Below are 12,209 nucleotides of genomic sequence, written 5' to 3'. Positions count from 1 at the left end.
CAGGCCTTGTAATTTCTATTCCCCGTTGTGCTGCATTTTCATTCTGAATCCCTGATACACCTTTCTTCTGCTTGAAATGGGATTAATGATGCATCCTTGCAAAGGAGTCAAGTACCCAGGGCTGCTGCATGTTCTGAAATACTGAGGATGACACTTTCTTTTTTCCTAACCACATAAATCCCTGCTGCTACTACATGTGACACTCTAGTGTTGCTGTTTCTAAGTGGATCCTGTATGGATCACATGATGTCAAGCCATTGCAAAAAGGGAGGACGGAGAACTGTGGCCAGCCTGATACTACCCTTGGGGCTAAGTCACAGGTGAGAGAAGAGCAAATAATGCTAGCGTGGCTGAAGTGCGCCCGCCAAATTCTGGCACAACTTGAGTAGGAATGAGACATGCTGACTAATTGAGCCTGCTTCATCGAGGGCATATACCTCAAACGGGTTGTATTCTTGCACCTGGATTGTTCTTCCATCTTCGGTTTTTCCTCCCTGATTTGTGAAGCAGAGTTGTTAAGCAGCTGGGTTACAGCCGTGCCTTGTGCTGACTCTTCTTTAACTCTGCTCAGCCTCTGATCTTCCTGCAGTTCAAGGATCAGCTCTTGCTGTTTCTGAAGCTGCTGCCGCTGCTCCTCAATCAGACATCGCTGGAAGTCATGACAGTGTTCAAAACTGCTACCATAAGCAGGAGCTGGCTTTGGACCAGGTGCCTGAAACTGCTGGGGGAGAGTGGCTGTTTGATTCCTGTACACAGCCTGGTCCTGGGCACTCAGGGCTGCACATTTTACGGTCATCTCCCAGGCAAATTTGGGTTTTCTGTGGGAATGAGATGTGTGAGCAGCATCCCAATGAGAGTTGTCTCTGGTCTGGTCAGGTTCTTTCTGTGTGAGTCCAGTTTCAGTTGGCTAGGGGGGAAAAAAAAGAAATAAGGAAAACTTGGCATGGATTAGAATGAAGTACCCTTCTGCCCTTCCTACGCAGTAAGTATTTCTTTAATGCAGATCTGGTGAGATGCCTGAGAAGTACGGTAATCTCAGCTGCGCGGTCTTTATCCAGTTCCTAGCCACAGCAGAGGGGCCCTGTTATGCACAAAGTAACAGGTTGTAGGAAAAGACTGTTAGGGAGCTGTGTGCCATTTCACTGGGAGGAAGAAATCCTGATCAGGCAAGAGCTCTGGCAGGAATATATCCTGACTATTTTGTTAGGGAGCACAGCTCAGGACAGCTCATTTCTCAGGGGTCAGCTCATTATTCAGGGATTAGCACTGTCCCTTTTGGACTGTGTTGTCCCCACTCAGAACTCAGATGGAGAATAAAAGAAAAAAATGTTGAAGTGATCTACATGGCTGATCCCTTTTCAGGTGGAAGAGAAGTGTACAAGGTGCTGCTTCCTCGTGCCTCTTCTCCAGCTTTGCTAAGTATTACCATGAAACTGGTGCACAGTGCAGAATGAAGCTGTACCTTTTCTGACACATGGTTTTTCTCTGAAGAAGCATCAGATGTAAGATCTGCTTTCTGATTCCTAGGTCAAACCCCAAATTCAGTCTCATCCTTCCAGCACAAATTTTACCAGTGCATCAGAAGAAAAACAGGGGCCTACTAGGATGATACAAGCACTGCAGGAAATCAACTTTTGCTGACACTTAAGCAAACTAAAAGGTTGACCTGTAATATGTGTGTGTGAGCTCTCATGCTGGGATCGGGATACTGCTGTGGTACAGGTTTTATAGACAGAAAGGAAGGGCAGGCTCTGACCTGATAAATGCCAATTTAAGGAAGCTAGCTCTGATTCTCCTCTCCCACCTCCTTGTGATGCACATTATCTGAAACAGCCACTGACAACTTTTTTCCCCCATGCTTAAAAGCCAGAGAGCTGCACTGGCATGACAAAATCTCTTGTCACGCAGTCAAGCATTATTCTTTTTAAGTCTAAGCAGGCATCAAAGATGTAACTAATCTCTCAGCAAAAGCGATCTGGGGTGGGATGCTCATTGCGACTCACAGTACATGAAGGGTTGTTCTTTGTCATTATTAGAGATTATTTTTAAAACGCATCCATTGTCCTTCACTTTTGCCTCTGATTTTTAAAGACTTCCCTCCTGAACAGTTGCAGGCAGTTATGTGGGGGTCACCCTGGGAAAGAAGCTTTTCTCTGGGACAATGTACTCTTGATTTCAGACTGCACAAAAGAAGTACTTTGTAAGAGTACTGAAATGCCAATAGACAAAAAACAAAATGGGAAGGATTTACCTTGTCTTGCTGCAAATCTTGATGATGGTTTACTTCTGCTGTCCCAGGCTTGTTAACCTCCAGTGGCCTGTCCAGACCACCCTGCCCCAGTGACACTGCCTCCAGCAGCTGTGCCATCTTTCTCTTCATCTTCTCCCTCTGGATCTGCAGCTCTTGCTTTTCTGTCTCTGCTCGGCTCCAGCGCTGCCATGCCAGAAAGCAGCAGCGCAAAAGCCGTCGCCGGTTATGCTCTGCAGACAGTTGTTTTTTCCTGAATGAGAAAGCACTTGTGTTACGACAGGAGTGAGACTTCTGCAGGCTTGAAACAATTGCAGCAAGTACAGCAGACCAGGCTATGGCATGAGGCCCCATAATTTCCTGAGTCTCTTTTTGTGGCCTAACTCTGAGGCACTCCAAAGCTGTACAGTTTCTCCAAGGAGGAGTGGGAGGGCAGAAAGGATGCCCATTATTTTGAAGTAAGTTTCCCTAGTTCACATTTTGCAATTTCCTGTGTCATCTGTAGGACAGGTCTGAAAGAGGAAGTTCCCTTGCCAGCTGCACAGGGGGAGGTGGCAGTGCCTCACCACACAACCTGCCAGACACCTGCAAGAGCAAAATTTTCTCTGGCTGATAGGTAATTCATCCAACAGCCTCCTCAATGAAAGACACTGGCCAAAATGATCTCTGCTGTACTGCTACTGAAATAGGAAATAACTATATTAATCAGGAATAAACTGGCACCTCGTATTCTCTGGGGTCCAGAGCAAGCCAGGGTGAGATTGCCAGGAAAGATACCTACAGAGCGAGTGAGATGCAGGCTTGTTGCAAAGTGCTAAAGCTCTTGTTTATCTCTGTCCTCCTTTTCATCTGTGCCGCAGCGTCTCTGGCAGACTACAGGCAGCGTAGCAGTTTTCTCAGAAAGCTACCGTTTTCCCCCTGCTGGCTAACTGGCAACCCCCTTTTACAGTCCCTGATCACTGCTGTGCCCAAGTACTACTGCAGTAGGAAGAGTGCCACAGTGTAGGGTCACTACCTGTTTTGATCTCGGAGATGAGCTTCCAATTGCTGTGTCTCCTGCTCTACCTTCTGGGCCCAGGTATATTTTCTCCAAGCTCGCAGGGCCTTCAACTGGCATTTCCAGTCAGCAAAGGCTCTGGCTTTTCCCATTTTAATTCTGTGCTCCAGAACGACTTTCAGCCAAGCAGAGAAATGTCGCTGCATGCACTGCATGGGAGAGTTTCAGAAAACCAATGAGAAGGTACAGCCCGTCACACAAATGCTGATCTTCTCAACCCTTCCCCTTATTTGACTTTCCTTTTTGAGATTCTTTTTAGTATCCCCACTTTCAACAATTACCTTGAGGGTAAAAAACCCAGTGCAGAGCATGTACAGGTCTTCTACAAGAAGCAGAAAGGGACTAGAAGGATAACGTCATGGGGCTTTATGCTTTTGAGTGAAATGCACTTAGTTCACCAAGTATAAAGGAATAAAATGGGTGAGGATCATAGAAGTTCTAGAGAGGAAAGTAATTTCAAAATCTAGAAAATGTCTTTAAGATGCTACAGTTACAAACACTTCTGAGAACAGTTCACAAATATCTCCCATGGGCCACTTGTTTTTTGGTGTGTTTTTTTCTAACTTAGACAAAAATTAAGATACTTCCCAGCATGAATTTATGACACAACCTAAGCTCACCCTTGTTCCAGCATGAAGCCAAACCTTTCCCCTGTTGTGTAATTAGACTCGCTGCCTCTGGGAGTGATTTACATTGTACAGAACAGCAATTTGCTATCTAATCTACCCCATGATTCTAGCCCTGTCACCGCAACACTGTTCATTTTGATCCTCCTAGTGGGTCAACTCACAGGACTCAGCTGTTCCCCTTTGTCGTAATGCCTTGTTTTAATTGCATTCCTCTCACTCACTGAAATCTCCAAATGGAGACTTACAAAACGGACAAAATGCAATGCATTAGCCATTTCTTTCTGCTTTAGGAAAATAATCGGAGTGTCACTATTGCTTAGCTCAGCTAAGCCCTGGCTTCTCACATTATGCCAGCCCTAAATTGTTCTGTGGTTTCATTCAGGCTTATCTTCATAGCTTAAATTGGGCTGGAGAGAGGTTGTGTACCGCTAAACAGTAGGCAAGCTCAAATCCAGCAGACGGGCAGATGAAGTCAGCCATGGGGAGAATCACCATAAAAGCTGTGGGACTCTTCTATAAAAGAAATTCTAGATGTAGATAAGTAGGCGTTAATGATGATTGATCTATTAATTAAAACCATTATCTGATGGGTGGCATTCATACCTGCACTCAGGGAAATTTATTCCCTTTGCTGAAACTGCCCATATAAAATTAATTCAGTACAAAAACATTGCTCTTTAATTGCAAGTATTTGATACAATTAGGTGTTTAACCCAGAGCTGGCCATGGTGACAGGATAATGAGGGTAAAAGAAATAGGTTCCTACTAGAAATTACTAAAGTCTGCATGCTTGCCTCGAAAGAGCTGTTGCAATATCACAGAATATCCTGCTGCCCCCAGTGGGAGTGGATCCCTGAGGAACCCATTACTGTGGATGTGCTGGCATACTTCAGTTCTGGGAGACCCACTTCAAAATTCATTCCAGGCCTCAGCACTTCCCTTTCCTCTCCCTGCTCCTGCACCAGGATCTGCAAGGCAATCTTTAAAATATCTTCCCATGCACACAATAAGGTCTTCTCAGGACCTTTTGTGCCACTTCCCCCTTTTTACTTTCTTCCTCAAGGGAAAATAAATCTTGCTCCACTGCCTCCTCTGTGCATCTGCCTATTTCTCAAATGCAGAAGCCTCTATGTTCACAGCTGTCCTGAGCACCACATCTTTTCCACAATTCTAAGTGAAACTCCCACTGAGTACACTTGAGGCACAGACACAGTGGGGATGGAGGCTCAGGATTTCTCGCTCCTAGTCTTACAAGATCATTTTTGCCCTGCTCTTCTGCTTTCCTGGTATCAGAAGGACAGCTTGGAAGGAGTAAAAAATTCTGATAACCAGGACTTTTTACTTCAGTTTTGCAAATGTTAGCTGAGGGCAGGTAACTCGGTCTCAGACAAAGAGGGGTGATGCTCACTCTTTGCTTATTGGTGTGAATCTTGCGCAACAGCTCCTGAGCCTTTCTCTGTTTCTCCTCTCCTTGCTCCTCCTCCTTCGGGACCAGGAGTGGTGATGCAGTAATAGATACCTCCTGCATTGACAACTTCTGACTTTTTTCTTGTCTCTTCCCCTCCCTGGAAAATGAACAAACATACAGATCTAATACAACGAGAAAAGTATTGTAGCTCAGATTCCACTCTCTTTTTGGCCAATCCTAAGAGAACCACCCCTGCAGCTTCGAAAGCTGCTGATTATTTAACTCAGCCTTCTTAGAAAACAGCCTCTGTCATGGTTTAAAAAGTCTGGAGTGTTTCCAAAGTGTAGCATGCAGAAGAAAACTGTAAGATTTCAACAAAGCACTTGCATTAGAAGATTTAGGATCTCAGGGCTGCCTAAGCAAATAAACGGCATCCCTACGAGTCACATCTCTGACAGTTCAAGCTCAGCAGAAGCAAAAATAATGTCTCTGCAGAATCCTCAGCAAAAATGCTGTTTATTCTCATAGCAGAGGAAGTATTGTAAGTGCTGGGGAGGGGAGGACGGGGAGGGAAGGGGAGAGAGGGAGCATGTGTGCTGGCTTTCATGCTGCATTACACACTACCAAGGCTTGATGCGGCCACAAAGCTGATGGAAGGAATGCATGGTGGTGCAAACATGCTCCTACTTTGTGATTCAGTACAGTAATGGCTGAAAGGAAGGCTAATGGTACCTTTAGCCCATCTTCCCACTAATGATAAACTGCCATTGACAAAGAAATAAAAGTTTTTGGGAGAGTCTGAAGACAGAGCAACAACAGATGTTTCCTTTGGGACCACCACTCCTCTTACATTTAGCCAAAGGAGCTGATAAGCGTTCTTCATACGGTTATTTCCATGCCCCCCTCTCCCTCTTACGTTCTCCGTGCTTCTGCCATAGTATGCCTCTTCTCAGCCATTTCCTTTCGCAGCTTCACCATTTCCCTCTGGATCTCCTCCTCCTCCTTCTTGGCCTTCAGTGCCTTCCTTCTGTCCTCCTCCTGTGCTTGGAGCCTGGCCTCAGACAGAGCTAATCTCTTCAGAGACTTTTCTTGTCTCTGAAGCTCTAATGCCTTCTGACGCTTCATTCGGTTTTCTTTCACCTGGGAAGGAGGAAATCAGCAAAAGTCAAAGCAGATACCAAAGGCTGAAGAATTTGAGGTTCACTGTACACTGACAGGGTGGGTTACAAGCCACCTTTCACATGAAGCAAGCAACCCTATCTATAGCTGGCACTGACTGGGCAGGTTCTGTTCTCAGACCAGCAAAAAAGTTCCATTCAAGAGAGTGAGGTTAAACAAGTGTTACTCAGAACTCAGACTGCCATGGCAGCTTTTCCTGTCAGTCTTCAGAAAGGGGGGAAAACCTTAACAGACGTAGTGAAAGTTGACTGTGCAAGCTACTGTAATAGCTAATGTGCACGCAGAAATTCAGCTAAACTGCGGAAGAGTATCTTCAGGTGTTTGCCTCCAAGTCAGAGATTATTGCAGGTTGGGAGAGAATACAGGGGAAGTATCACTGAGCATTTACTGTAATCCTATAATCCTTCATCTTACTCCTTTTAACTGTGCTGCCTTGCCTGCTCGCACCTGCTTGTGTCTGAGCTCCATGATTATTCGTGGATCTGCAAGTTTTTTCTTTTCCTTGATATCTTCAAGTCTAAGGTCTTCCACTATCCCACCATTCACAACTTCACTCTGCAAAAGATGCTGTAGGTATTCTTGGACAGAAAAACTTTCCGTTTCATGTTCCAGATAGCGGCACAAGTCTGAAATGAGGAATTCAGATTCTCTCAGGCTAGTCTGAAATGAATAAACCCCTCTGTCTCAGATCACAAAGCCTAACACAATTAAAGGGATCATTTTCCCAGACTGTGAATGCATTTATCATGGAAGTGGACACACTGACTGCACTCCATTTATCCCCAAAGAGTCTTAATCAGTCTCCCATTGAACACACTAAAGCAGTAACAGCATTTCAACCATTTTTTACTGCCTTGCCTCTGAGCATCTCAAATGGCTGTATAAATTTGACAGGCCTCACAAATACCTATACACAAAAGAAATATGATTTCTCTTTTACAAAGGGAGACATCGAATGTTTATGAGGCGCATTTGTGCAGCCCTACGGCAAGCTGCTGTAAGAGCTAGGGCAGAAAAATCATCACCTCTGATCTTGTTTCTACTGAGCCTGTTACCCTGGCCTCAAAGCAACTTTTATCTCTCAGTATGACAAGCCATGAGACCTGGCTCCCTTTCCCAGCACAACCTCACAAAGGATGTCAGGAACTCCTTTGTTGTGCTCACCATCAAACTGCTCATGCTTCAGAGGGGCTGCAGAAGGCTTTTCCAAGAGGATAGAGTCAACTTCCTCTTCTCCATCACTCATCTGCTCCAGTTGCAGTTTGGACTTCATCCAGTTACTGAGCAGCTGCTGGGCTATCATAAGGAAAAAGACCAATGACTTCATTTGCTTAAAAAATATATAGGTAAGTGTAAACTAGCAAGACTCTATCTCTGGAATAGTTGTATCACATGCTGGGAAGGCTGTCTAAAATGACTGAAAGCTGATCTGCAACAGAAAATGGAATAAGGCTAACAGTTCTGTTCTCATCTTCTCGATCAATAAAAGAATAGGAAGAGAAAGTGGTAAACTTTTTCCCTGTCACGTGTACCAAATGAATTCTTCACCTCATTTTTCCTACAAGATTCTGTGGACATTTAGATCACTCGTGATTATTATAGCATTTATCAAGGAGACGGAATTCACATGAGGTAATTCATGCCTCAGATAGCTTTCATATGTTTTACCACTGCACTTGCAGACACTTAGATGTTTTCCACATACACGTCAGATGTTAAATACAAAAAGAACCAATGTTTGGACAAATGTTCATTTCACGTGTACAGGCTAACCTTTGCAAGTATCGCAGCTCCATGAACAACTGGTGAGTCTAAATTACAAGTCTGTCAGGTGGTAAGCTTCACTGGAGACTACCTGTACTCAGCATTAAGACTGCAACTACAGGAGTGCACACATGATGGATTTGGTACTCCTCAGTGAGCTCAAATGCCTAACGAACAACTCAGTATGAAGTCCTTCTATGGACTTTACTTGTATTTCCACTCTCCTGTGGAAAAACGCAAAAACTACTTTTACAGAGTTCCTACTCAAAAGCAAGGACAGCTAACGTGGCTGCTGCCTCAGCAAACCACCTGGCCTTGCTGCATGGGTGGCCAAACTCTTCCTGAAGCCGAATGCAGGGCTGTAAACTGCACGGCATCAAGAGCAGCCCTACGAGAAGCTGGGCCATCCTGAGCTATCCATGTTGTGAGGATGGGCAAAGAGCAGGGATCTCAGCAGCCGCTGTAGTGCAAGTCATCCCCTGTAAAGGTACAGAGCCAATAAACAAGAGGAAGCAGCTGCTCCAAATCTCTACGTCTAACACAAAATGAAGATGTTCCCGTTGAGTCCTGGTATTTCTAATGCAACAAAGCCTTTTAAAAACTTCCTCGAAATGGGGCGGGTTTTTTTTAAGAAAACATAAATGTAATGTTTATTGTCCTTCAAATCACTTTTGTTCTTTCATAATCTCTCAGGCCAGCTCAGGAACAAGGAAATACAACTGATAACAGAAAGAAGATAGGAAAACAGCTTATCATTTGGGGAGGAGTTACTTTTTTGACTGGGAAATGTGAGCTCCTTGTAACTTCAGCAAATGGGTTCTGGCACTTCTCTTATCGATACCTTTCTTTACAAAGTGGACTATGTGAAGTTAAGTATTCTAATCATGGGTTCCAGATAAAAAGATTTCAGTGAGGTAGGAACAATCCTGAGGGATTGGTAGCTATAAAAAGGAAAACCCTAGGAGAGAAAGGCAAACAACAATAATAAAGAAACACGAGGAAAGCAAGCAACTTTTCCAGCAGTTGCAAAGACAGCTCCTTTCGAGTCACTGTGCTGTATAATGCATTCAGAGAGTGCACTGTAAGCAGATATGTGTATTCCACGCTATTAGTTGAACCCTTGATGAGTATAAGTGAAATACTGACTTCCTGTATTGAAGTGGATGCTCTAGAGACGTGTCTTCATTCCATTCTATAAGGCTCACTTTTGAGTCTTAAAAGAATGGTTAACTCAGTTTTTAAAATCTTGCCTCCTGTCAGCTTTTTACACTGCAGATGTACTTCTAACACTGATAGGAGATCATTTCCCCATCTTTTTTTTAATGTACTGCAGTTTTACTTTCAAATTTCAGTAAGCGTTTGTTTCTGCAGGCATTACAAAGGGAATATTTAGTTAGCTAATTAGTAAGGAAAATTTTGCATGGGAATCAAAGCAAAACCACACAATTATCTGTAGATGCGAAAGTTACACAGAGCAACTCCATTTTCACATCTGGCCCACTATCAAAAATCTGTCAGGTAATTTTACCTGGTTCCCTATGACCCATTAACTTGTATTTGGCCATACAGTGTGTTTTCAGGGGAGGTATTCACCCTTGTCTTGACCTGAAATTGCCAGGAGACAGAGAATTTATCCTTCTCTTAGGTATGCTAGTCAAGATCTACCTTGAACTCCAGCAACTGATTCTTCTTATGCCTCTCTCCATCAGATGAAAGACATCTTACTATGAACTGACTCTTACAGTCTCAAGCCTTGCAAGAGCTTGTTCAGACCAGAACCACAACACTAGATCAAGAACAGTTCACTTTAGGCATCTCGTGGCAGGCAGTATTTCAGCTCACCTTCCTCACAGGCCTCATCATGATCTTGCAGCCGTTCCACAGTTTCCAAACTTGTCAGAGGAACACAAGGCCTCTGTGGATACCTTAACTTTTGAAGGGAAAAAGCTTCAGAGACAGCATACTCAGAGGCTTGGTCCATTCTCTTTAAATTAAAAAAAAGGAAAATATTTTTAAGGATTGCTAGATATTAATTTTTAAAGTTCTTACATCCATGCTTCTCCTCCAGAGAGAGCAAACATCAGTGGGAATATCACACAAGACAGCATAGCTGTTCTAAGACAGATTTCTTTTGAAACACGTTTCTCCCACTGGAAATACTGGACTTGGAAATCATTAAGTAATAATCATTAATTTGGCAATTAGTGCCAATCATAGTGATTGGAGAACACACAGGGAGAATGCAAACACCCAGCCCCTGGGAGCTGGATGGTGACTTGTTCAGCTAGTCCCCACCAACCACCATGAAATTTGTATTCAGCATTTTGTCTTAACCAGGCTGGCCACCGTGTAAACAGTCTGAGTGATTTTCTGTCCCGTATTCATCCCTCTAAGGTGTAAATGGTTCTGACATGTGACTTGTGTTTTCACATGTTAACACCTGTACCCCAGACCGCCTGCATTTCTGCAGAACTTCTTCCCTTTGCGCTCGGGCAACCCGAGCGGCTGCTGCCAGAGGCCTTTGAGGCACATGCACACCCCTACCTGCCTGCGGGCAGTGGAGCATGGGGGGTGCTGTCCTGGCTTCGGCTGGGATCGAGTTAACTTCCATCTTAGTAGCTACAACAGTGCTCTGTTTTGGCTGTGATGTGAGAACAACGTTGATAACTGATAACACTGAAATTTTTAGTTGTTGCTGGGTGATGTCCGTACAAAGTCAAGGGCTTTCTGGTTTCTTGGGCCCTGCCAGTGAGAGGGCTGGGGGGGGGGGCATAGGAAATGGGGAGGGGACACAGCCAGGACAGCTGACCCGATGATGTCATGCTAAGTATATAAACTGGGGGAAGAAGGAAGTGGGACATCTGGCATTATGGCATTTGTCTTCCCGAGTAGCCGTTACATGTGATGGAGCCCTGCTGTCCTGGGGGTGGCTGAGCACCTGCCTGCCCATGGGAAGCGGTGAATGAATTCCTTGCTTTGCTTTGCTTGCGTGCATGGCTTTTGCTCTACCTATTAAATTGTTCTTATCTCAACCCTCAAGTTTTACATTCCTTTTCGATTCTCCTCCCCGTCCCTCTGGGTGAAGGGGAGTGAGTAACTGTGTGGTGCTTGGTTGCCAGCTGAGGTTAAACCATGACAGGTCCCAGGGAAGGAAAACAAAAGGACGTTGACCCTAGAATTCATTTTCCTTCATCTCAGGTGGTTGTAGATGCAGGCGATCATGCTTTAGGGTAAATCTCTTGCATTACTTGCCTATACATACAAGCCGCAGTACTGCCCAACAGCAAGTCCTGTGTGTGACCCGTGAGTTTTACACATAGCAACAAGGTCCCTTACTCCTGAGTTGCCGTGCAAGTTACCTCACCTTGACCCTGTGCTCCAAGTTATCAGGGTCAAAACCGGGCTGGAAATACGTTTTTTTTTTTAAAAAAAATAATAATAGCGTTGCAATCACCTGTCTCCTTTTTCGGACCCAGAGCTGAACGCCGCCACCCACGGGAGCGCAGCGCAGGCTGCCCATCGCTGGCAAACCGCACGGCCGCTGCCCACCCGGCACGCCTCTTCCCTGAGCCCGACCCTCCTCTTCCAAGTGCCCGGGATCCCGCGGGCCCGGCCCGCCCTCCCCGCGCCGCTGGGGCCGTTGGAGCCGCCGCTGGGGGCTGGCGGTGGCGCGTCCCCTCAGTGCGAGGGCGAGCCCCGACCGGCCGGCGCCCCCTAGCGCTCTCCGCGCCGCACCCGCGGCCCCTCAGGCCCCGTTACCTTCGGGCTGGCCCCGGCGGTGAGGCGCCGCCAGCGGCACAGCCGGTGCCGGTGCCCCGGGATGGCCGCGCCCGCGCCGGGCACCTCCGCGTCCCGTCGCAGGGCGCAGCGTGCCGGGGGCGCCTTCGCCATGGCAACGCCGCTGCCCCCGCGCGAGGGGCGGCC

The 12,209-nt window shown here is 45.8% G+C and overlaps 1 protein-coding gene across 4 annotated transcripts in view; it reads right to left on the bottom strand.

Annotated features, from left to right (window-relative positions):
• CCDC191 (coiled-coil domain containing 191) overlaps positions 1-12,209 on the bottom strand; it is a 21,443-nt gene extending 9,234 nt beyond the window's left edge. The window contains exons 1-9 of one of the 4 annotated variants that reach the window (XM_055710794.1): positions 12,045-12,209; positions 10,128-10,269; positions 7,686-7,817; positions 6,969-7,147; positions 6,259-6,482; positions 5,343-5,499; positions 3,264-3,454; positions 2,252-2,501; positions 462-907 (exon numbers count right to left, since the gene is read on the bottom strand). In XM_055710794.1, the coding sequence (XP_055566769.1) occupies positions 462-907; positions 2,252-2,501; positions 3,264-3,454; positions 5,343-5,499; positions 6,259-6,482; positions 6,969-7,147; positions 7,686-7,817; positions 10,128-10,269; positions 12,045-12,176 (1,853 nt within the window). In that variant the 5' untranslated portion in view covers positions 12,177-12,209. Of the gene's footprint in view, positions 1-437; positions 908-2,251; positions 2,502-3,263; positions 3,455-5,342; positions 5,500-6,258; positions 6,483-6,968; positions 7,148-7,685; positions 7,818-10,127; positions 10,270-11,739; positions 11,987-12,044 lie in introns of those variants that run through there. The other 3 variants (XM_055710793.1, XM_027816970.2, XM_055710795.1) reach the window with 3 other exon arrangements.

This window comes from Falco cherrug, chromosome 5 (assembly GCF_023634085.1).
Source record: "Falco cherrug isolate bFalChe1 chromosome 5, bFalChe1.pri, whole genome shotgun sequence".
Taxonomy (NCBI): Eukaryota; Metazoa; Chordata; class Aves; order Falconiformes; family Falconidae; genus Falco; species Falco cherrug.
The sequence above is the reverse complement of the archived record's forward strand: the minus strand, read 5'-3'. Positions and strand labels throughout refer to the sequence as shown.